Below are 24,455 nucleotides of genomic sequence, written 5' to 3' on the forward strand. Positions count from 1 at the left end.
AGTTTGTTATTTTTTTTTTTACTCCTCGCAAGCAGGCGGAAGGCTGAACGACTAGGCCTGAATCACCATAGCAACCAGCTATTTATTGATGGATTTCCCCTTTCCCGCCGGCAGGGGGCCGAGCGGTGTTTAACTTGCCTTCCTTCCTCCACCGAGCGACAGGAGCACTTCCGGTTGTCAAGCGACCGTGCGGGGCAAAAGAGTGGAAAGGGGCACGCCAGCCAGCCAAATGGAGGGCTGCTAGTTGTGCAACAGCCGGCCGGAGACTTTCTTCCCCCCCCCCCAATACTCGCATCTCTGAGGAACTAAGAAGAAGCGAAGCGAACGGGGATGTTCACGCGCCTTTCGTCCTTAGGAGCGGCTGCAACGGCGCAGAGTGAAACCCGTGTGCGTGCGAATGGAGCTAGGTACGCTTTGAATGGCAGCGGGGGCAGAAAAGAAGACGGAAGTGTATGGACACAGCACATGGATCAGCCCACGTAAGTGGTTGGTTTTTCTTTTGGGGTGGGGGGGGGAGGAAGAGGGTTGGTCCAAAAGGAACCGGAAGTGGTGCCGCGCCGCGAGCGAGCTCTCTCTCTTCTCTACCTCTATCGCCTGGCCGGCCTCTCCTTTCTTTCTTCCTTCCTTCCTTTCTGCCCCGCCCCTTTTTCCCAGCCTCCTTTGCGCTTCTTCCTTTGAGTCGCTTGGAGGGGGGGGAGAGAGAGCGCGAGAGAAGCCGCCCCTCGGAGGGTGAGGAATTGGGGAGGGGGCTGGAAAAGGGGCCGGCCTGCCCCGCGGGGGGCGGGTGGGGAGGGAGGGCTGGGCGGCCCGAAAGGAAAACGGTGGGTGGGCTGATCCTCAGGGAGGGGGCTGGCAAAAGGGGGGGGGCTATCCTATAGGACTGGGAGGGGGGGCTGGTCTGCCCTGCAGGGAGGGTGTTGGGGGGGAAGGGGCTGGGAAGGGGGGCTGGTCTGCCCTGCAGGGAGGGTGTTGGGGGGGAAAGGGGCTGGGAAGGGGGGGGCTGGTCTGCCCTGCAGGGAGGGTGTTGGGGGGAAGGGGCTGGGAAGGGGGGCTGGTCTGTCCCGCAGGGAGGGTGTTGGGGGAAAAAGGTGACTGGGAGAGGGGCTGGTCTGCCCTGCAGGGAAGGTGTTGGGGGGGAAGGGAGCTGGTCTGCCGTGCAGGGAGGGTGTTGGGGGGGCTGGTCTGCCCTGCAGGGAGGGTGTTGGGGGGGGGAAGGGGCTGGGAAGGGGGCTAGTCTGCCCTGCAGGGAGGGTGTTGGGGGAAAAGGGGGACTGGGAGAGGAGCTGGTCTTCCCCACAGGGAGGGTGTTGGAGGGGAAAGGGGTTGGGAAGGGGGGCTGGTCTGCCCTGCAGGGAGGGTGTTGGGGGAAAAAGGGGGCTGGTCTGCCCTGCAGGGAAGGTGTTGGGGGGGAGGGGGCTGGGGAGGGGGCGTTGGTCTTCCCCACAGGAAGGTGTAGAAAAAGAGGGGGCTTGGGAAGGGGCTGCCCTCTGCAGGGAGGGTATTTGTGGGTTTGGCCTGGAGCTGGGAAAGGAAGGGATGGCCTTCCCTATAGGGAGAGTGTTGGAAAGGAGGGGGCTGGGAAAGAGGCGTGGGAAAAGGGGGTGCTTAACCCATAGGGCTGGAAACAGAAGGCTGGTCTGCCCTAGAGTAAAGGGATGTGAATAGGGCGGGGGGGCTTACTGACCAGTAGGGAGGGGGCTGGGAAAGGGGAGGGGTCTACCCTATAGATTTGGGGAAAGGGGGCTGGTCTGCCCCATAGGGACAGTGTTGAAAAGAAAGGGGCTGGCCTGCCCCACAGGAGGGGGCTAGGAAAGGGGAGGTTGTAAAGGAGGGGCTGGGCAAGGGACTGCCTACCCCACAGAGCTGGGAAGCTGGTCTGCCCTGCAGGGACGGTGCTGGAAAGGGGAGGGCTGGCCTGCAGATGGGAAGGAGGTTAATGCAGATTCAGAAAAGGGACCCATTGGGAAAGCAACCAGTTAACCTTCCCCAAAGGAGAGTGATCAATCCATCCAATTAATCAGACCTGAAAGGGACCTTGGAGGTCTTCTAGTCTAACCCCCTGCTCATCATTTCAGAGATGTGGCTATCCAGTCTTTTCTTTTTTTAAAAAAAAGGAGCTTCAGTTCAGCATCTGGATTTGCCCAGCCTCTTAATCCCAATATCCCGCAGAATTCCTGGGATGGGCTTCAGGCTGCTCCTAAAAGCCCCCTAAACCAGAGTTGAGCCAGACACACACACACACACACACACACACACACACAAAATCCATCAGCCGCACCATAGAAAAGCTTTGCTTCCAGGCCCACAATTTGTGCCCCCAAAGAAATATCTTTTTTTTCCCCCTTTTTTCTTTTAACAACTGAGCTGCCAGATGGCTTTTAAAAATTCCTGCTGGCAAATCCGGAAGCCGCTGAGAGCATAAAGAGAGGATTAAGGATGGGCGCTAATGCCCTTTTGCTGCTGTCGCCTTGATACCCATCTCTATATTTGATCGCTTTTTTTAGGGGGTGGGGGAAGTAAAATAGTGAATCCGTTAAGCCGGAGAGTGTGTGAATCGGGTATTAATCCACTGGCTGGATTGGGGTTGAGGTTGAGAATCCCGCGGCAGAATTAGATATAATTTGGGGTTGTGGGTAGGTAGAATTCTGGCTGGGGGGAAAGGTTTCCGAGCTGTGGGGACTCAGCTGTTCTGCGCTCTGGGGTTGTTTTTCCCCTGTTGTTGACTTATTTTATCTCCCAGTGACGATGCGGCACGGGAGGTTTTTAAGAAGAGACTCCATGGAGAGTCGCTTGTCTGAAATGGTCTAAGGATCTCCTGCTTGAGCAGGGGGCTGGACTAGAAGACCTCCACGGTCCCTCTCAGCTCTAACCGGATTCTGATTCCGGCACCAACGACAGAGGTTTTGTTCCCACACAACGCATCGGCTTCCCTGTGACATTGCCTGTTTCCTTCGCAGCCCCCACGATGACCACCCTGGACGACAAGCTGCTGGGGGAGAAACTCCAGTACTACTACAGCAGCAGCGACGAGGAGGACAGCGAGAAGGACGACAACGAGGAGTCCCCCCCAGGTCACGATGTGGCTATGCCGGAAGAGGTGGCCCTGAGCGCCGATGGCAGCGCCATAAACACAGGTACTTCCTCCCTCCTTTGAGCCCTCCTGTCTGTCTCCATCCAGTTCACGTCTGCAGGAGTCTGTTACAGGTAGTCCTCGACGTACGACGTCATTAGCACATGCCAGTTTCCAAGCTCTGAATTTTGGTCACGTGACCCCTGGGGACTCTGCGACGGTCATTAAGTGTGAAAAGGGGGACAAGTCCGGTTTTTTTCCAGTGCCGTTGTAACTTTCAACGGTCACTAAATGCACTGTTGTAAGTCGAGGATTGCCTGTAAATATTTCAGTCTTTTCGGGGTTTCATTTCGATCCTTGCTAGACGGCCATTTTGTTTTTGTTTGTTTTTTTCTTCTTATGGCCTCTCCGTTTTCCAGCCTTTTCTGTCTCCAGTGTCCCCTCTTAGACCCATTTTTTTTTAAAAAAAAAATATTTTATTAGATTTTCTAAGGGAGGGGAAGGGATAAGATCGGTAAGGGTGTTGGATGGGGTTGGGGAGTGAGGTTGGGATAAGGGTAGGGAAAGATAACAATAGTGGGGTTACCCCCCAACAGTAATTCATCGCTTTAGCAAGCAGACTGCCATCCGGGTCCAAATGTTAAATAACTGTAATTTAAAATAATACCAAAAAGTTAACAATCACAAAAAAATAATCGTAATCGTAAAAAATAAAAGTGAGTCAATAAATATCATTTATCCCACTAGCTAAACAGTTCCAATTTTTTTTTTAAACGGTCACAAAAAGATTTGAACCCACGCACAATTTCCAGTCCTCCGCCCTCCCCTCTTCAAAACCTCACTGTAGTTGCGTGGCACTTTTGATCTTGATGGAGTAAGCCTAAGGAAGAGAAGGACGAGGGGGGACATGATAGCAGTCTTCCATTATCTCAGGGGCTGCCCCAAAGAAGAAGGAGTCAAGCTGTTCTCCAAAGCGCCTGAAGGCAGGACAAGAAGCAACAGATGGAAACTAACCAAGGAGAGAAGCAACCTAGAACTAAGGAGAAACTTCCTGATAGTTAGAACAATTAACCAGTGGAACTACCTGCCTCCAGAAGCGGCGAATGCTCCAACCCTGGAAGTTTTTAAGAAGAGACTGGACAGCCATCTGTCCGAAATGGTGTAGGGTTTCCTGCCTGAGCAGGGGGTTGGACTAGAAGATCTCCAAGGTCCCTTCCAGCTTTTTTATTATTTGCTATTTACTTTTTTCCCCCCTCAGGCCCTAAAGGGGTGATCAATGACTGGAGGAGGTTCAAACAGCTGGAGACGGAGCAGCGGGAGGAACAATGCCGGGAGATGGAGAGACTGATCAAGAAGCTCTCCATGACCTGCCAGTCACACCTGGATGAAGAGAAGGACAAGCAGAAGCAGAAGGAGCTGCAGGAGAAGCTGAACGACAAGGTAGAACTCTCTCCGTTCCCCTCGGACGGATTTCCCAACGTTGGCCGTGTTTCCGCCAGGGGTGGGTGGGTGGGGAATGTATTTATTACAGGTAGACCACAATGGCGCTCCAAATTTCTGTCCTTAAGCGAGACGTTTCTTAAGGGAGTCTTGCTCCATTTTCCAACTTCTCGCACCCCCGTTGGTAAGTGGATCGCTGCGGTTGTTAAATGAACAACACGGTTTGTGAAGTGAATCCGGCCTCTTTCCCCCTTTTGTTGGCTGGTCAGAAGGTCGCAAAAGGGAATCACGTAAGCCGGGGACACTGCGACCGTCATCAATATGAGTCGGTGGCCAAGCCTCTGAATTTTGATCACCAGAGCTATAGTGATAGGAAGGGGGGGGGAATGAAAAACGGTGATAAATCACTTTTTTCAGTGCTGTTGTAACTGTGAACAGTCACTAAATGAACTGTTGTAAGTTGAGGATTGCCTTAGAAATCGTGGGCGCTCCATCCCTGGAGGGTTTTTAAAAAGAGACTGGACAATCACCTGTCTGAGATGGTATATAGGTTCTCCTGCTTGAGCAGGGAGCTGGACTAGAAGATCTCTAAGGTCCCTTCTAGCTCTATTGTATTCTATTCTATTCTATTCTCCATTCCATTCTTTTTCTATTCTGTTTTTTCTGTTTTGTTCTATTCTATATTCTATATTCCATTCCATATTCTATTCTACTCTACTCTAATTCTATTCTATTCTATTCTATTATTATTTCATTCCATATTCTGTTCTATTCTATTCTATTCTACTCTATTCTATATTCCATTCCATTCCATTTTCTGTTCTTTCTGTTCTGTTCTATATTCTACATTCTGTATTCCACATTTTACATTCTGTATTCCACATTCTACATTCTATTCTAGTCTATTCTATTCTATTCCATTCCATTCTATTTTATTCTATTCTGTTCTATTATATTCTATTATTTCATTCCATATTCTATTCTACTCTACTCTACTCTACTCTACTCTACTCTATTCTATTCTATTCTATTCTATTCTATTCTATTATTTCATTCCATATTTATTCTATTCTATTCTAGTCTATTCTATTATTTCATTCCATATTTATTCTATTCTATTCTATTCTATTCTATTCTATTCTACCTGTATTTATTTATTTGTAAACTTTATTAGCCACCCACCTTGTCACCCAGTAACTCTGGGTGGCTTACAATATTAAAATCCCAGTCGACAGCCCACACTTGCCCTCACCTGCATCTCACCCTTTTAATTATGGGTTCAACAATCCAACCGAGCCGACGTATCTCTAAAAACTCTCCATAGGTTTGAAATCCTCCCTTTTTGAGGGTGGCTGAGCTGATTCTCGGCCAGACCGTGATCCAGGGGACACCTGACAAAGGTTGGCTTGGTGAGAATAGAAAAGGGGCGCACTAGGATTCTGTGATGAATTTCACAAAACACCCAGTCTTGGCTTTCAGGAATTGGGGCCAAACTTTCACGGAGGCAACCGAAGGCAAAGAAAGAGATGCAGGAACTTGGATATGTCTAACCTAACAGAGAGAAAAAATAGGGGTGGTACGATAACAGCGCTCCAGTACTTGAGTGGCTGCCCCAGAGAAGAGGAAGAGGTCAAGCTATTCTATGAAGCACCAGAAGGCAGGACAAGAAGCAAAGGATGGAAACTAATCCAGCAGAGAAGCAACCTGGAACTAAGGAGGAGTTTTAGGACAGTGAGAAAAATGAATGAGTGGAAATGCTTCTCTTCCGAAGCGGTGAATGCTCCATCACTGGAAGGTTTTAAGAAGAGACTGGACATTCATTTGTCTGGAAGGATATGGGGTCTCCTGCATGAGCTGGGGATTGAACTAGAAGACCTCCAAAGGTCCCTTCCAGCTCTGTCATTCTGTTCTTCTTTATCAGTGGTTCTCAACCTTTTTTAATGCCGTGACCCCAACCAGTCGTAAGTCGAGGACTACTCAACCGGTCGTAAGTTGAGGACTACTCAACGGGTGCAGCCCCGTTTGCAGACTGGGACTTTTGGCGGGCTCAGCAGGGCAGAGACAGCCTGGACCATTCCTATTGGCTTTTGAAAGCCAATAGAATTAGACTCTATTCAAGAGAGTCTATTCTAATTGGCTTTCAAAGGCCAATAGAATAAAAGGGAGGAGCACAGCTAAGGAAAAGGGGGGGGAAAGTGGCGGACTGCTTTGTTTGGCGACCCCCGTGAAATGGTCGTTCGACCCCAAAGGGGGTCCCGACCCACAGGTGGAGAACCCCTGTTCTGTATGAAAGTATTTCCTGCAGGAGCTCAGGGGCTGGACTAGAAGACCTCCAAGGTCCTTCCAAGTCCGTTATTCGGTTATGCTTCCTGATTCTTTGCAGGGTCCCTTCTCTTGTTAGCCTTCATGCCCCCATCCCCCCCCCAGGCAACAACTGTGCAGGCATCCAGGCACCACGATCTCCCCCCCCCTTCCCTCCTCCCGCCATTAAAAGCTGTGGCCTCTTTCTTCCCCTCCCCCCAGCTGGCGCTGCACCAGGAAGCAGACGACGAGGAGTTCCTGCAGCAATACCGCAAGCAGCGCATGGAGGAAATGCGCCAGCAGCTGCACCCCGGCCAGCAGTTCAAGCAGGTCTTTGAGATCCAGAGCGGGGAGGCCTTCCTAGACACGGTGGACAGAGGCAACAAGAAGACGCTGGTGATGATCCACATCTACGAGGATCACCTCCCCGGGTCCGAAGCCCTGGACGGCTGCATGCTCTGCCTGGCCGCCGAGTACCCCACGGTGAAGTTCTGCCGGGTGCGCAGCTCCCTGATCGGCACCAGCTCCCGCTTCACCGGCAACGCCTTGCCGGCCCTGCTGGTCTACAAGGGCGGGGAGCTGATCGGCAACTTCGTCCGCATCACCGACCAGCTGGGCGAAGACTTCTTCGCCGCGGACTTGGAAGCCTTCCTGCAAGAGTTCAGTCTGCTGCCGGAGAAGGACGTGGTGCTCTACACCTCCATTTGCAGCGCTGCCGCCTGCTACGGCGAAGACAGCGACTTGGAGATAGACTGAGGGACGCCAGAGCGCTGGGGCCCTTGGTCCCCCTCCCTCTGGGGCCCCTGGCTAGTTTGTAATGGGTAGTTGGTCACCTCGGAGCCCCCCCCCCCAAAAAAACCCATCTGGCTGCTTCTTTGGTGGGGGGTCTAGGACAGGGGGAGGCAACCTTGGCTCTTTTATGACTGGTGGACTTCAACTCCCAGAATTCCCGAGCCAGTCACGCTGAGGGGAAAGGGAGAGATTTCCAAGCTGAGCCAGGCTGGCTCAGGAATTCTGGGAGTTGAAGTCCACGAGTCCTAAAAGAGCCAAGGTTCCCCACCCCTGATCTAGATCATGATTTGATGAGTTTAGATCAGGAGTGGGCAACCTTGGCTCTTTTATGACTTGTGGACCAACTCCCACAATTCCTGAGCCAGCCATGCTGAGGGGAAAGGGAGAGGTTTCCAAGCTGAGCCATGGCTGGCTCAGGAATTCTGGGAGTTGAAGTCCACGCGTCATAAAAGAGCCAAGGTTGCCCACCCCTGGTCTAGGACAATTTGCCGTGGCCAAAACTCACCACGGACAACTCGCTGAAGATGAAGCGGGAGGAAACGTGAATGGCCAAAGTTCAAATCATTTTTATTGATTTCAAATAATGAAATAGACGGGTTAAATTGTCCTACGATGGGTTGTCCCGCAGCGAGTTCGCCGTGGCGAGTGGTCCCATGCCCCTTTTTGGTGGCGCCTCTGAAGCCTGCCCTGCACCTGGGCCCTGCGTAGTTTCAGAAATAGGTCTTCTGTTTTTTTTTAGTCCCATCACTGTCACCACCCAAAGCCTTGGCCTGTGGGCCGTGGGTCAGCCCCAGAGCTTTCCTTGCAGAGGGGGGGGGGCATCTCATCTTTTGCTTGACTTGACAGTGATGGACAGGACGTGGAGGTCTCTGGAATTGCTTTGGGTGGTGGCCGCTCCCAGCCTGGTTACCTTTTCCGTCCCACGAAGAGGTTTTTTTTTTTGGAACTGTCGGTCTTCACCTCTCCGAATATGGCTGTCCTGGGGAGGGGTCTCACCCTCTCCTTCCCCCCCCCCCCTCCCCTCATGTGCAGATTGACTGTTGACGCTTTCTTCACGCCTTGCAAGAACTTAAAACGTTTTCTTCATGCAATAAAAGATTAAAACCCGAACCTTTCTAACGGCGTAGTCGCTTGACCAAATCGAAGTGGGAAAAGGCCATCCTGGGCAAGGTGTGTGTTTGGGAGGGGGGGGGTCATCAAAGCTTTGAGGCAATGAAGAAAAGAGGGGAAGAAGTGCCCCACCCCAAAAAAAGTTTTTCCTCTTGCGTCAGTCGAGAGGCAGATGTGAAGCCGGAGGGCGCTCAAGGTGACTCAAGACTACATTCCTGGCACGTTTTAGAAGGATGTTTGGATGTTGCTACTAGTTTATCTTTGGCTTATCATAACAGGAAAAGTCTCTTGGGCACCAAATGCCCCAGGTGTAAGCCTGTTCAGTGGGGAGGTGGAGGGTGGGGTGATTGATATATCCGGTAGGGCAGAGATTGGCATAAGTCAACCCAGATAGACTTTGTCTAGCTAAATAACAGAGTTGGAAGGGACCTTGGAGGTCATCTAGTCCAACCCCCTGCTCAGGCAGGAGACCCTAGACCAGGGGTAGACAACCTTGGCTCTTTCATGACTTGTGGACTTCCAGAATTCCTGAGCCAGCATGGCTCAACTAGGAAACCTCCCTTTCCCCTCAGCGTGGCTGGCTCAGGAATTCTGGGAGTTGAAGTCCACGAGTCATAAAAGAGTCAAGGTTGCCTAGCCCTGATCTAAACTCATCAAATCATGATCTAGATCAGGGGTCAACTCCCAGAATTCCTGAGCCAGCCTGGCTCAGCTTGGAAACCTCTTCCTTTCCCCTCAGCATGGCTGGCTCAGGAATTCTGGGAGTTGAAGTCCACAAGTTATAAAAGAGCCAAGGTTGCCTACCCCTGTCCTAAGTCCTCCTGTTCTAAGCGGTGAGCCTCCTAGACCAGGGGTGGGCAGCCTTGGCTTTTTTATGACGCGTGGATTTCAACTCCCAGAATTCCTGAGCCAGCCTGGCTCAACTTGGAAACCTCTCCCTTTCCCCTCAGCATGGTTGGCTCAGGAATTCTGGGAGTTGAAGTCCACCAGTCATAAAAGAGCCAAGGCTGCCTACCCCTGCCTTATACCACTTCAGACAAGTGGCTATGGAGAGTCTTAATCATCCCGGTCAAAGTTTCAAAGCTGTTTTTTCAGGACTTCCTTGTGTTTTCTTTGAAAACCTTTCGCTTCTCCTCCCAGAAGCTTCAGCTCTGACTGGTGGGGAATGGAAGGATTTATACTCCTTGCAGACCGCTGGTCATTTGCCTTTTTTTTAGACTAGAGGAGCCGTTTCCGAGCAATTCAAGAGCCGAATTTTAGTTATTTTGCTGAAAGGCCCGTTTTCCCGACAACTCTGCGTGTTTATCGATGATTTATTGCCTCTACAATGCCAGGAAGGAGAGGCTCTTCTTTGCAAGAATCCATCTGCCTGGCGCTTCCTCTGGGTCAGGCAAGGAGGCCGCGTCCTTAACCGTGGATGGGCGCTCTGCAGATGCATGGGTGACTCAGGCAGTAAACGTTTGTTTACATGCACTAGTCATTCAGACAGTAAACATTTGCTTATGTCATTCCTCCTCTCCAAATGAACTCTGGCAGCTGCTGAGACAAACCCCTGGAGCCCCAGGGCCTGCCTGGGTTGCAGCAGCCGTCCCCAGCTGTGCCCTCCGGATGGATTATGCTCCCTCCTCCCCAGCCAGTGTGCGCAGAGTGGGGATGATGGGAGCGGAAAGGTAGCATCCCGGAGGGGGTGGCAGGTGCCACACCTGCGCCCGGTGAGAAGGTGTTGACCATAGAATTCTTCAGCCAGCATGAGGGAACTATGGCCCCTTCATGACTTGTGGACTTCAACTCCCAGAATTCCTGAGTCAGCATGGGGGAACTATGGCCCCTTCATGACTTGTGGACTTCAACTCCCAGAATTCCTCAGCCAGCATGGGGGAACTATGGCCCCTTCATGATTGTGGACTTCAACTCCCAGAATTCCTGAGCCAGCATGAGGGAAACTTTGGCCCCTTCATGACTTGCAGACTTCAACTCCCAGAATTCCTCAGCCAGCATGGGGGAACTATGGCCCCTTCATGACTTGTGGACTTCAACTCCCAGAATTCCTGAGCCAGCATGGGGGAACTATGGCCCTTTCATGATTGTGGACTTCAACTCCCAGAATTCCTGAGCCAGCATGGGGGAAACTTTGGCCCCTTCATGACTTGTGGACTTCAACTCCCAGAATTCCTGAGCCAGCATGAGGGAAACTTTGGCCCCTTCATGACTTGTGGACTTCAACTCCCAGAATTCCTGAGCCAGCATGGGGGAACTATGGCCCCTTCATGATTGTGGACTTCAACTCCCAGAATTCCTGAGCCAGCATGAGGGAAACTTTGGCCCCTTCATGACTTGCAGACTTCAACTCCCAGAATTCCTCAGCCAGCATGGGGGAACTATGGCCCCTTCATGACTTGTGGACTTCAACTCCCAGAATTCCTGAGCCAGCATGGGGGAACTATGGCCCCTTCATGATTGTGGACTTCAACTCCCAGAATTCCTGAGCCGGCATGAGGGAAACTTTGGCCCCTTCATGACTTGCAGACTTCAACTCCCAGAATTCCTCAGCCAGCATGGGGGAACTATGGCCCCCTCATGACTGGTGGACTTCAACTCCCAGAATTCTTCTGCCAGCATGGGGGAACTATGGCCCCTTCATGATTTGTGGACTTCGGGATATTTGTAGGACTAAATCGGGTCTCCAAAGATGTGTCTGTGTGGTTTTTGACTGATGTCAAAATCTGCACCGGACAGTTGTCTAGTTTTTGACCTTCTCCTGAGATGGTGGTGTCGGTGGGGCTTGACTTCCTGTTGGCATTGGAATAGATCTTAGGGGCTCTCCTGGACCCCAGACTCCATTCCAGTGTCTTCCCCAACTGGTGCCCCTAAGCAGAACCCTTCCACCCCTTACTTCGTCCCTTTGCCATTGGAGAAGCTCCATCTCTCGTCTGTGGTCAGCCTGTTTTGCTGTAGATTTTTTTTTTCTTTTGTTTTTTTTAATCCAGAGATAAAGGCACACAGCTGCATAAATAAATTTGAAAGCAGAGATGGAGGCGGTCGCTAAACTCTCACCTAGAGCAGGTTTGGTCCTCCCCAGTTCCTTTTGCACAACTTGTTCTACCTCTACCGTCCCGGGAGCAGCTACGAAAGGCAAAGATAAAAGAGGGCAGAGGGGAGGGGAAGGGAAGACCACCAGGTGATCAGCCAGGGATGGATTCCTTCCAGTCAACTGAGCTGGTGCTTTCTCTCCTCTCTGGATAGGATCCTGGAGGCATTTGCAGAATGTGAGGAGTAGGAAGAGACGTTTAGGCGCCCATCTTAGTGTCTGGACAAATGGGCAGGGAGGAAGGGCAAGGGGTGGAGGCTGTGGATAATGGCCGGGGGAGGGTCAGCGGAGGAGGAAAGCTGGCTATAAATCGGCTGAGGAAGATAGCTGGGGGGCGAAGGGGGTGCGACCAATGGTGGGCACCTGAACATCTTAAACCAGTGGTGGCGAACCTATGGCAGGCGTGCCAGAGGCGGCACTCAGAGCCCTCTGTGGGCACACCCGCTGTCGCCCCAGCCACGCCTTCCCCCACGGCCCCCTCCTCACCAGCAGCTCTCCCCAGAGGAGAGTCGCCCCTGGACACAGCCCGCACGGAGCAGCACAACCAAGCACTTGTCAGCAGGGACAAGACGCCACCCTCGCACCCCGTCGTGCGTAGATAATGCTGTGTGGCGCGGGCAGAAGGCATGTCCACAATGCTGCTGGGCTGCCTGGAAGATCTGCTACGGTGGGCTGTGGAGGCGGTAGATGGTCCTGCAGGCGAGTGGGGTGGGGGCGTAGCAGGGGCAGGGTTGGGGGATGGAGCGGGTTTTAGGCACTAGGCCTCTAAAAGGTTCACCACCACTGTCCTAAATCTATGAGGAGAGGTCTGGGTTACAAACTGAGGGAGACAGGCCACAGATCCACATACACATACACACACTCATTCTCCTCCTTGCTCTGCCGTCATGACCTCCTGGTCTCAAAGCCTGGAGGACGTAAGTACAGGTCATCCTCGACTTACGATCAAATTTTTGTGGCTAAGTGAGACATTTGTTCACTGAGTTCCCCCACCCCCCCGTTTTACGACTTTCCTTGCCACGTTTGTTAAGCGAATCGCTGCGGTTGTTTAAATTAGTCGCGCGCTCGTTAAGGGAAGCTGTCTTCCCCCATGGACTTTGCCTCTTGGGAGGTCGCAAAAGGAGACCACGGGATTCCCCCGGGACACTGCGACCGTCCTAAATGTGAACCGGTAGCCAAGCCTCTGAATTTTGATCACGTGATCGTGGGGACGCTGCGAAGGTCGTAGCTGTGAAAAACGGTCCTTAGGTCACTTTTTTTCCTAGTGCCGTTGTGAGTTCGAGCAGGCACTAAATGAACTGTTGTAAGTTGAGGACTACCTGTATAACTCGACCGAAGAAAGCCTGGTTAGAGCTCCGTTGAAGGTCGCTGCTTCTCCTCCGAGCCTTCAGGAGCCTCTCCGTGGTCGGGCGTGTGGAAAGCCACATAGGGACACCGCTTGACGTTCAGGCAGACCAGTTTTTCCAAGCTTGCCGTGTTCACGATTCGGAAGCCAGCGGCACCGCCAAAAGTGCTGGGCTTCCAGTATTCGGGGGAGCAGATGGGGTTCCCCAGGAGCCCCTTCAAGGAGAAGGGAGCCCCCATCTCTATCATGCTCTGTCCAAAGATGCCGTTGGAGTAGGTCTTCTCCACCAACAGGCCGGGAAAGAACTCCAGAGCATCAATGTCTCCATACAGCGCTTCTAGTTTGGCAACCATATTTTCATCATCTGCATCCAGGAGAGAAAAGAGAGAAATCGGGCAATGAGGCACCTCAGCTTGTGAAGGACCTACCAAGATTGTCCACACCTGGACTTGGCTTTCCTGCTGCTCCACCCACTGTGGAAAAGCTATTTTGGAAGAGCTGGAGAAGCTTCTTGAACGAGAAGCGAGACGTCTTCAAAGTAAAAACAGGGAAGGGGCCCGTTGATGTTTTCAATGCTCAACAAATGCTTTAGGATGGAAGGAATCGTTTACATCCACACAACTGTACAAGTCTACTTGGACAAGCCTTCAAAGAACTCTTCCTCTTCTCCTGTCATCCCCACAAATTCATCTTCCTTCCCCTGTCCTGACCACTTTCTAAGAGAGTCGATCGAGAGCATCCTGTCATATGGCATCACTGTCTGGTTTGGAAGCATCGCTGCTTCGGACAGGAAGGCGGTGCAGAGAGTGGTGAGGACAGCAGAAAAGATGATTGGCAGTTCCCTCCCTTCCATCCAGGACATAGCACAGAAGCGTTGCGTGACCAGGGTCTGCAGCATTGTCTGGGATGCTACACATCCTCTCCATGACCAGTTTTCCTTGTTCCCTTCTGGGAGGAGGGGACTCCGTGGTATCCGAAGCAGAACATCCAGATTCAGTCCCAGCTTTGTTCCATACAGTATCAACCTTGTGAACTCTCAAGCTTCCTCCTTCCATTATGTATTCAAGATGGACAGTGATTAATATTTATATATTCCTTATATGTAAGGATGTAGAGCTATAGTCCAGAGGTAGGCAACCTTGGCTCTTTTATGACTCGTGGACTTCAACTCCCAGAATTCCTAATTCTGGGATGATTATATATCAGGTAGGTTAGAGATTGGCATGTCAACCCAGATGGACTTTGTCTAGCTAGATAAAAGAGTTGGAAGGGACCTTGGAGGTCTTCTAGTCCAGCTCCCTGCTCAGACAGGAGACCTTATACCAGCGGTAGGCAACCTTGGCTCTTTTATGACTCGTGGACTTCAACTCCCAGAATTCCTGAGCCAGCATGGCTCAGCATGGAAACCTCTCCCTGTCCCCTCAGCATGGCTGGCTCGGGAATTCTGGGAGTTGAAGTCCACCAGTCATAAAAGAGCCAAGGTTGCCTATCCCTGGCCTAGGCCGCTTTATGACTCGTGGACTTCAACTCCCAGAATTCCTGAGCCAGCACGGCTCAGCTTGGAAACCTCTCCCTTTCCCCTCAGCATGGCTGGCTCAGGAATTCTGGGAGTTGAAGTCCACGAGTCATAAAAGAGCCAAGGTTGCCTACCCCTGGTTTATACATTATGTTGTATATAGTATGTTTTAAATGTGTATGTGTACACTTTGAGAGCAAGCAACTAAATTTCATTTTTAAGGTGTGCCATTGTGCCCACAGGAAAAATGACGATAAAGGCAATCTAATCTAATCTAATCTAATCTAAAACGTTCAGCTTAGCTTTCCAGATAGGGACATGTCCTCATTCTTGTACCTAACACAGCCATGGCAGTTCCTTCAAGAGGTTCATACATGGTGACAGCATCTCAAGAAGTTGACTTAGAGGCTTCTTCTGGGGCTATTACCTGTCAGTTCCCGGAAGGACGTGTACGGCTTCAGATGGAACCTCTTTCGGTATTCATTAAAAGGCTGGAGACGCATCAGCCGCGATTCCTTGATAACTCCAATAGCCACTTTGAGAAGGTGCTTGTTGATATTCGGCTTCCCGCCGATCTGAAAAGGAGAGCCAGAAAAGGTCCTTTGTCAAGATCGCTCAGAATTGGCACGTTAGAAGAAGAAGACGACAGGCTGGATGTAACCCCCCGCTCCGCAAACAGACGCCCTTGGATCTTGCCCCTGACCCACCTGTCCAGCTCGCTGCTTGGAAAAGGCCTCTACCAGGGTCTCTATGCTGTAGTGGGTGAAAAGAGTGCTGTTGAACAGGAACTGGTCGTAACTGTATTCTCTGTCGGGCAGCTGGAAGGAATTGGGCATTAAGGCGTGCCAGTGGTACAGCTGGTTGAACTCCAGAGCGATGCGGTTCTGGTACTGGAACTGGGCTCCAAATAGAAGCTCGGGTGCAAACGTCAGCTTAAAGTGGTAGCCGCTGAGATGCTGGACGTAATCCTCAATGACAATTTTGATCGTCTCACCTGGAAAGAGCAGAGGGAGGGAGGGAGGAGCAGCCTTGTAGCCATGGCCAATTTAGAATTTTAGAATGACAGACTCGGAAGGGACCTCGGAGGTCTTCTAGTCCAGCCCCCTGCTCAGGCAGGAAACCCTATGCCAGGGGTAGGCAACCGTGGCTCTTTTATGACTCGTGGACTTCAACTCCCAGAATTCCTGAGCCACCATGGGGGAACTATGGCCCCTTCATGACTTGAGGACTTCAACTCCCAGAATTCCTGAGCCAGCATGGGGGAACTATGGCCCCCTCATGACTCGTGGACTTCAACTCCCAGAATTCCTGAGCCAGCGTGGCTCAGCTTGGAAACCTCTCCCTTTCTCCTCAGCGTGGGTGGCTCAGGAATTCTGGGAGTTGAAGTCATAAAAGAGCCAAGGTGGCCTACCCCTAGCCTAGGCCTAGGACGCTTTATGACTTGTGGACTTCAACTCTCAGAATTCCTGAGCCAGCGTGGCTCAGCTTGGAAACCTCTCCCTTTCTCCTCAGCGTGGCTGGCTCAGGAATTCTGGGAGTTGAAGTTCACCAGTCATAAAAGAACCGAGGTTGCCTACCCCTGCCCTATGCCATTTCAGACAAATTGGTTGTCCAATCTTTTCTTAAAAATGTCCAGTGTTGGAGCACCCACAACTTCTGGAGGCGGGTTGTTCCACTGGTTAATTGTTCTAACTGTCAGGAACTTTCTCCTTAGTTCTATGTTGCTTCTCTCCTTGATTAGTTTCCATCCGTTGCTTCTTGTCCTGCCTTCAGGTGCTTTGGAGAATAGCTTGACTCCCTCTTCTTTGGGGCAGCCCCTGAGATATAGGAAGATGCTATCATGTCCCCCCTCGTCCTTCTCTTCATTAAACTAGACATACCCAATTCCAGCAACCGTTCTTTATATGTTTTAGCCTCCAGTCCCCTGATCATCTTTGTTGCTCTTCTCTGCACTCTTTCTAGAGTCTCAACATCTTGTTTACATCGTGGTGACCTTACTTTTTTTTAACCTTCTTTTTTTCACCATTGGATTTCATTTTGTTACGATAGTTTTTCAGGTGACAACTCAAGTTGTCCAAATACACACACACACACGCACACTGCAGAAAATGGCAATGGCTGTGAAGGCATCTACAATTCCTTCTGAAATAGCTAAGAGTTGGGACAATAATTAAATAGTAGCTTATTTACGTTGCCTGTTTGGGACTTCCTATGAACCCCAAACTCACAATAGGCAGCTTGGACAACCTGCCCACCTGTCAGAATAAGCCGGGCGGTCTGGAACAGCTGCTCATCGTCCCAGGTAGGGTGTTCTTGCTTCAGCAGGTCACAGACACGATTGTGCTCCCGCAGCCAGAGGGTGGCATACATCAGAAGGCCTGGAAGAAGACCAAAGACCTCTTGGCCTATGGCAAACCTCTGCTCCGGGGGGGTGCCTTGTGGGTAGATCATGTGCACGGCGGCTTCCATCACTGTTGGGGGGTACATTTCTCCCTTCATCACCTGGGGAGAGAAGGACAAAGGATCACACTTAGAAGATGGGGACCACGTTAGCCAAAAAAAGCTAAAACAATCCTTGGTTGTATAAACAGAGGCATGGAATAAAAATCACCTGAAGTATTAATGCCACTTTATAAAGTCTTAGTAAGGCCACACCTGGAATGCAGCACCCAGTTTTGGTCACCACATGACAAAAAAAAAAAGATGTGGAGACTTTGGAAAAAGTCCAAAGAAGAGCAACTAAGATGATTAAAGGCCTGGAGACAAAAACCTATGAAGAACAGTTGCAGAATTTGGGTTTGGCTAGTCTAGAGAAAAAAAGGTCTAGGGGTGACATGATAGCTGGGTTCCAGTATTGGAGGGGCTGCCAAAAAGAAGAGGAGGGGATCAATTTATTCTCCAAAGCTCCAGAGGGCAGGACAAGAAACAACGGATGGGAACTAATCAAGGAGAGAAGCAACCTGGAATTAAGGAGAAACTTCCTGACAGTGAGGACAATTAACCAGTGGAACAGCCTGCCTCCAGAAGTTATGGGTGCTTCATCACTGGAGGTTTTTAAGAAGAGACTGGACATCCACCTGTCTGAAATGGTGTAGGTTCTCCTGCTTGAGTGGGGGGCTGGACCAGATGACCTCCAAGGTCCTTTCCAGATTCTATTCTATTCTAAATTTCCTGACAGTGAGAACAATTAACCAGTGGAACAGCTTGCCTCCAGAAGTTGTGAATGCTCCAAGATTGGAGATTTTTAAGAAAAGTCTGGACAGCCACTTGTCTGAAATAGTATAAAGTTTCCTGCCTAAGCAAGGCGACTAGAAGACCTCCAAGATCCGTCCCAACTATTCTCTTCTCTTCTCTTCTCTATTCCATATTCTCTTCTCTTCTCTTCTCTTCTCTTCTCTTCTCTTCTCTTCTCTTCTCTTCTCTTCTCTTCTCTTCTCTTCTCTTCTCTTCCCTCCCGTCCCATCCCATCCCAAGCATCATAGAAGGACTTCCTAGCTTCCCCAGTTGTTGCCATCGGCTGTTCTGGATAACAGCTCTGACAAGGCTGTTATCAAACAACTGGCATCCCATCAAAGGTAGAGTCAAGGCTTTGGGGTCTGCTGCGCTCTTGCTTGCACAATATCATTTTTGTCTTGTGTTTCATTTGCTACAAAGAAAAATACACCTGGGCGGGCAAAGGAGCCCCCCCTCCCATTGCTAAATTCCCCCCAAAGTAGGGGGTAGGCAGATGCGGGGGAAGGAAGCTGGGAAGTTTTCTCTTCATCTTGGACTCCACCCGCCATCCACCCATTCTCGCTGGGAACGAGCGGCAGAGTGGTCCAGCAAATAGTAACAGTAATAGTAGTAAAGTTGGAAGGGACCTTGGAGGTCATCTAGTCCAACCCCCTGCTCAGGCAGGAAACCCTATACCATTTCGGACAAATGGCTGTCCAGTCTCTTTTTAAAAACTTCCAGTGTTGGAGCATTCACCGCTTATGGAGGCAGGTTGTTCCACTGGTTAATTGTTCTCACTGTCAGGAAATTTCTCCTTAGTTCTAGGTTGCTTCTCTCCTTGATTAGTTTCCACGCGTTGCTTCTTGTCCTGCCTCCAGGTGCTTTGGAACTGTGAAAATTTGGTGATAGGAGATAAGAGGAGATGCTTTCTAGGGTGGGGGTGGGGTGGGGGGTGAAATCCACAGCCAGGCACAAACTCCCCCCCCCCCAGTTAAGAGTTTGCACAGGCTGCCAGAGACTTATTTAACCTTCTCACCTGGTATTTCAGCTTCCCGTCCTTGAACAGGCGCAGGTGATGCTGGCGTTCCAGGTTGTCTCCGTAGATGTGGCCAAGGTCCACCTGCAGGGAAGAGCCGACGTAACTATGGGTGAGTCGTTCCCCTGTCTCCTTTGGGTCTATGCGAGCGTGTGTGTTTGTGTTGTGTGTGTGTGAGAGAGGGGAAGGTGGTTCAGTACAGGTGGTCCTCGACTTACAATAGATCATTTAGCGACCGTTCAAAGTCACAGCGCCACCGGAAAAATGGACTTAGGGACGTTTTCTACAGTTACGGCCTTTGCAGCATCCCCCACAGCCACGGGATCGAAATTCAGATGATCAGGAGGGGGTTCGTGCTTATGACCGTTGCTGTGCCCCAAGGTCATGCAGTTAATCTGGCTGGCCTAGAAGACCTCCAAGGTCCCTTCCAGCTCTGTTCTGTTCTGTTCTGTTCTGTTCTGTTCTGAATAGACTAGACTAGACTAGACTAGACTAGACTAGACTAGACTAGACTAGAATAGAATAGAATAGAATAGAATAGAATAGAATAGAATAATAAAAATGGAATGGAATGGAATAGAATAGAATATAGAATACAGAATACAGAATAGAATATAGAATATAGAATACAGAATAGAATATAGAATGTAGAATAGAATATAGAAGAGAATAGAGTAGAATAGAAAATAGAATAGAATATAGAATAGAATAATAGAATAGAATAGAATAGAATAATAGAATAAAACAGAATAGAATAGAATAGAATAGAATACAGAATAGAATATAGAATATAGAACAGAATAGAAAATAGAATAGAATAGAATATAGAATATAGAATAGAAAATAGAATAGAAAATAGAATAGAATATAGAATAGAATAGAATAGAATAAGAAAGAATAGAATAGTAGAATAGAATATAGAATACAGAATAGAACATAGAATATAGAATACAGAACAGAATATAGAATATAGAATAGAATATAGAATAGAATAGAGTAGAATAGAAAATAGAATAGAATAGAATAATAGAATAGAATAGAATATAGAATACAGAATAGAATATAGAATAGAATATAGAATATAGAATGGAATATAGAATAGAATAGAATAGAATAGAACAGAACAGAGAGCAACAGAGTTGGAAGGGACCTTGGAGGTCATCTAGTCCAACCCCCTGCCCAAGCAGGAGACGCCACACCTTTTCCAACTGAAGGCAGCCCACTCTCTTCTCGAAAGCTTCCAGGAGAGAAACGCTGGGGACCCTTGAATCAATCCCGGGGGCTCCGGCTCTGCCCTCCTCAGGAGCCTCCCCACCAGAGCTAAGACGGGAGGCCTCCAAATTCCGCTTTGGGGCGAAGCCTGGCCCTTCCCCGTCTCAGGATCCGCCCCCCACAGCCTCCCAGCCAGGTTGCCCATCCTAATCTGGGGAGGCGAAGGTTGGGGCCTGCGTCTCTCTCCCCTCACCCCGTGGCCCAGAGCCCGGGTGAATCCCCGGCCCATCTTCCCAAACGTCTTGAAGAACTGGTGGGTGAAGTGCTGGGCAAAGAAGGCGAACATCAGGTTGGTCCTCTGCGGGTCCGGATGGAAAGTCCGGCGCAGGAGAAGTTCTTCGGCCACCAGCTCGGCTCCTGGCAGCTCCAGTGGTCCTGGGAGGCAAAGAAGGAAGCCGTGCCCGGGTCTGGTCTCCTGGGCATGTGCAAGTCTCCTCCTCCTCCTCCTCCATTCCACAAATTCCACTCCCTTCTACACTGGTGATTTTACCTAGTTGGATCATGAAAGATCTCGAAGAAAACAACCATGTTCAGGGAGAGCCAAGTATTCTGCAACCCTCCTCCTCCTCCTTCTTCTCCCTCTCTCTCTTCTTCTCCCCCTCCCCTCCTCCTCCTTATTCTCCTTCTTCTCCCTCCACCTCTCCCTCCTTCTTCTCCCTCCACCTCTCCCTCCTCCTTCTTCCTCTCCCTCATCCTCTTCCTCCTCCTCCTCCTTCTTCTTCTTCTCCCTCCTTTTCCCTCCTCCCCCTCCTCCTCCTTCTTCTCCCTCCTCCTCCTCCTTATCCTCTTCCTTCTTTCCCTCTTCTTCTTCTTCTCTTCCTCCTCCTCCTCCTCCCCTTTCCTTCTTCTTCTTCCTCCACCTGTCCCTCCTCCCACCTCCCCCTCCTCCTTCTTCCTCCTCCTCCCCATCCTCCTCCTTCTACCTCCTTCTTCCTCCTCCTCCTTCTCCCTCCTCCCCCTCCTCCTCCTCCTTCTTCTCCCCCTCCTCCTCCTCCTTATCCCTCCTCCCCCTCCCCCTCCCCCTCCTCCTCCTCCTCCTTCTTCTCCCTCCACCTCTTCCTCCTTCTTCTTCTCCCTCATCCTCTTCCTCCTCCTCCTCCTTCTTCTCTCTCCTCCTCCTCCCCCTCCTCCTTCTCCCTCCTCCCCCTCCTCCTTTTTATTCTCCCTCCTCCTTCTTATCCTCCTCCTTCTTCTCCCTCATCCTTTTCCTCCTTCTTCTTCTCTCTCCTCCTCCTCCCTCCTCCCCCTCCTCCTTTTTCTTCTCCCTCCTCCTCCTTCTTATCCTCCTCCTTCTTCTCCTCCCTCCTCCTCCTCCTCCTGACAAAGCAGAGCCAGGCAGCCGGGAAAGGGGGCTACACCGCGAAGTACCTTTCACTCCCATCGGAGTGGGGCAGTTGGGGGGCACCGGCGGGAGGATGCGGGTGAAGTAGCTGAGGTTGCTGTAGGATTCCCAGTTCAGGTATCCGTAGTTGCCGCTGAAGGTGGGCGGGCTGGGGATCAGGTTGGCCCGGGCTGCAGGGCGAGAGGCAGGAAGATGGAGGAGACTTCAGAGAGCGGGCACCTAGGACTCGCAGGGTAGGGGGTGTCCCGGGACTGGCAGCTGGGCGGGTCTGGGCCTGGTGAGCCTCTCCAATCCAAGAGGGCGGGCAGCCTTTCTGAAGAAGAGGAGCGCCAATCTCTTTGGCCTGCCTGAGCCCTCGCCCGCTCACCCGTCAACACCAGTCGCATCAGAAGACCTTGGAGGAAAGTCCGGTTGACCAGGCTCCACAGCCAGCGGAAGTGGGTCAGCAAGTGATGAACGGAAGACGGGCTCGGCTTCAGGGTGTCGTACAGCCATGTCCAGAACTCCGCTGCGGAGGGGGAGGGGGGCACGGCAAAGAAATTTTTAAAAAGCCAGAGATATTCCCTTAAAACAGTGGTTCTCAACCTGTGGGTCGGGACCCCATTTGGGGTCGAACGACCATTTCACGGGGGTCGCCAAACAACGCAGTCCGCCATTTTTTTCCCCCTTTTCCTTAGCTCTGCTACTCCCTTTTATTCTATTGGCTTTTGAAAGCCAATAGAATAGACTCTCTTGAATAGGAGTCTAATTCTATTGGCTTTCAAAAGCCAATAGGAATTGTCCAGGCTGTCTCTGCCCTGCTGAGCCCGCCAAAAGTCCCATTCTGCAAACGGTGCTGCACCCGTTGAGTAGTCCTCGACTTACGACCGGTTGAGTAGTTCTCGACTTACGACCGGTTGGGGGGGGATCGCGGCATTAAAAAGGTTGAGAACCACTGCCTTAAAAGATGTCCCGTTTGGAGGATTTACCAGGAAGAACCAACGGGAAGCTTCCCTTCTCAGTTCTGGGGAGTGAGGGGAGGGTACGTTGAGGTAGACTGCCTCTGAACACGGAGCCTCTGAGCCTCAGCTTCTCTCTGCGTACACAGACGTCGTCGAAAGCGATACTCACCCGAGCTGCAGTTGGTGCCATAGTATCCCGTCCGGGTACAATCACATTCATAGTCCTCCGTGCCAATCCGGACGCACAAACCACTGTGTTGGCAGGGGAAATAGCAGCAGGGGTCCACTGCAAGGACAGAAAGAGAAGCAAGGAAGGTCAAGAAGCAAAATCACAAAAAATAATAATAAAAATGAGCAGGGCCTGAAACGTGATCACTGACAAATCGAGGAAACCGTCCAGCGTCACTCAAGCAAGAGAAGGGCGGTGTGGAAACTTGATAGATCAATCAGTCAAGACTTCTGTGTGTAAAAGCTCAAATGACTAGCCCTGAGGCTACGGGAAGTCGTTCCGGCTTCTTAATCAATCTGAACGCTGCAAAGTAATAAATTTGCTCTTTGGGGGAGGCTTCGCCCAGGTCTGTTTTCACGTCAGGAAATGTGGTTTGCACTTAATCCTCGACTTACCCTCACAATGGAGCCCAACGTTTCTGTGGTTAAGTGAGACGTGTCATGGTTCCGACAAATGAAACTTCGAGGCATTGTTTACCTTAAAGAATCTTGATTCGAGAAGCATCACTTCGGCACGTACACAAGCCAAGCCAAAATCTGAATTCCCCTCCCCTGAGCACGTAGTATCGAGCACAATTCCCTCCTCGCAAATCACATTCTCCAATTAGTTTGAAATGCAGGCTTTCCCTCCTGTTCTCCAGATCCGCCATTTCTTATCATCTCTTATTTCAAAAAACCTTGGTTCTCACCCGAGTTACAATATTGTTATGTCTAACTAAACTCCCGTGCACATTCCTCCTCCTCCCCCCCCAGTATCATCTATTTCTCTAATTCTAAGAGTAAAATGTAAGAAGGAAAATGGCGGCATCTCCATACGTTGTCAAAGCAAGAACATCCGACGTTAGCAAGGTTGACAAGACATTTGAAAAAAGGGACTTACGACTTTTTTCACAGTTACGACCTTTGCAGCTTCCCCAGGCTCACGCGATCAAAATCCAGACGCTTGGTTTTGCCCCACTTTATGACCTTTCTTAAGTGAATCGCGGCGGTTGTTTAAATTAGCAACGTGGTCATTCGGCGAATCTGACTTCCCCCATTGACTTTGCTCACCGGAAGTTCGCAAAAAGAGGATCGCCTGACCGTGGGACACTGCAACCGTCACAAGTACATGCCAGTTGCCAAGTGTCTGGATTTTGATCACGTGACCTGGGGAGGCTGCAAAGGTCGTAACTGTGAAACAAAGTCGTAAGTCCCTTTTTTCAGTGCTGTTGTCACTTGGAACGGTCACTAAAAGAACTATTGTGAGATGAGGGCTACCTGCATTTGTCACTGGGCTGCATTGAAGTGTGCCCTCACACCGACAACTCGGCAGCAAATTTGACGCAAGGGGTTGTTGACTTGTGAGCCAAAACTTGTAGAAGAGTTTATTTAATGTAGCTACCGTAATAGCCAAGAGGCAAATTAACTTCAGATTGGATCTAAGTCTGTTTGCTTTTTTTTTTTTTTTCTTTCTTTCTTTCTTTCTTTCTTTCTTTCTTTCTTTCTTTCTTTCTTTCTTTCTTTCCTTCCTTCCTTCCTTCCTTCCTTTCTCTTTCTTTCTTTTCTTTCTTTCTTTTTCTTTCTTTCTTTCTTTCTTTCTTTCTTTCTTTCTTTCTTTCTTTCTTTTTAACCGACACGACGTTAACCACACAATGCAATAGTTATAAAGCAACAGGTAAGTTGCTTTAACATGACAGCTTTACTTTTAAAAACTTCGGTCTTGTCGAAGCAGGAAGCCTGCACAGCACCCCTTTGTCGTGATGGGGATTGCATCACTCTGCA

At 50.4% G+C, this 24,455-nt stretch overlaps 2 protein-coding genes across 6 annotated transcripts in view; one reads left to right on the forward strand and one right to left on the reverse strand.

Moving 5' to 3' along the window:
- The first annotated feature begins 357 nt into the window (after positions 1–357).
- Positions 358–8,713, forward strand: PDCL (phosducin like). Of its 2 annotated transcripts, none has more exons than XM_039364231.1 (4): positions 358–479; positions 2,958–3,134; positions 4,329–4,510; positions 7,034–8,713. In XM_039364231.1, the coding sequence occupies exons 1-4, from the start codon at positions 419–421 to the stop codon at positions 7,565–7,567; spliced, it is 954 nt and encodes a 317-aa protein (XP_039220165.1). In that variant the 5' UTR covers positions 358–418; the 3' UTR covers positions 7,568–8,713. The 2 variants fall into 2 exon arrangements, with proteins under 2 accessions (XP_039220165.1, XP_039220166.1); XM_039364232.1 differs by lacking the exon at positions 358–479 and adding an exon at positions 572–729.
- Positions 8,714–11,264: 2,551 nt separating this feature from the next.
- PTGS1 (prostaglandin-endoperoxide synthase 1) overlaps positions 11,265–24,455 on the reverse strand; it is a 30,082-nt gene continuing 16,891 nt past the window's right edge. For all 4 annotated transcript variants that reach the window (XM_039364220.1, XM_039364222.1, XM_039364223.1 and 1 more), the window contains 9 exons: positions 22,636–22,752; positions 21,893–22,033; positions 21,552–21,695; positions 20,377–20,558; positions 18,912–18,995; positions 16,918–17,164; positions 15,370–15,656; positions 15,090–15,237; positions 11,265–13,510 (listed from right to left, as the gene is read on the reverse strand). In XM_039364220.1, coding sequence (XP_039220154.1) covers positions 13,149–13,510; positions 15,090–15,237; positions 15,370–15,656; positions 16,918–17,164; positions 18,912–18,995; positions 20,377–20,558; positions 21,552–21,695; positions 21,893–22,033; positions 22,636–22,752 — 1,712 coding nt within the window. In that variant the 3' untranslated portion in view covers positions 11,265–13,148. The remainder of the gene's footprint in view (positions 13,511–15,089; positions 15,238–15,369; positions 15,657–16,917; positions 17,165–18,911; positions 18,996–20,376; positions 20,559–21,551; positions 21,696–21,892; positions 22,034–22,635; positions 22,753–24,455) is intronic.

The sequence above is a fragment of the Crotalus tigris genome, unplaced genomic scaffold, assembly GCF_016545835.1.
Source record: "Crotalus tigris isolate CLP2741 ecotype Arizona unplaced genomic scaffold, ASM1654583v1 scf7180000019692.1526454, whole genome shotgun sequence".
Taxonomy (NCBI): Eukaryota; Metazoa; Chordata; class Lepidosauria; order Squamata; family Viperidae; genus Crotalus; species Crotalus tigris.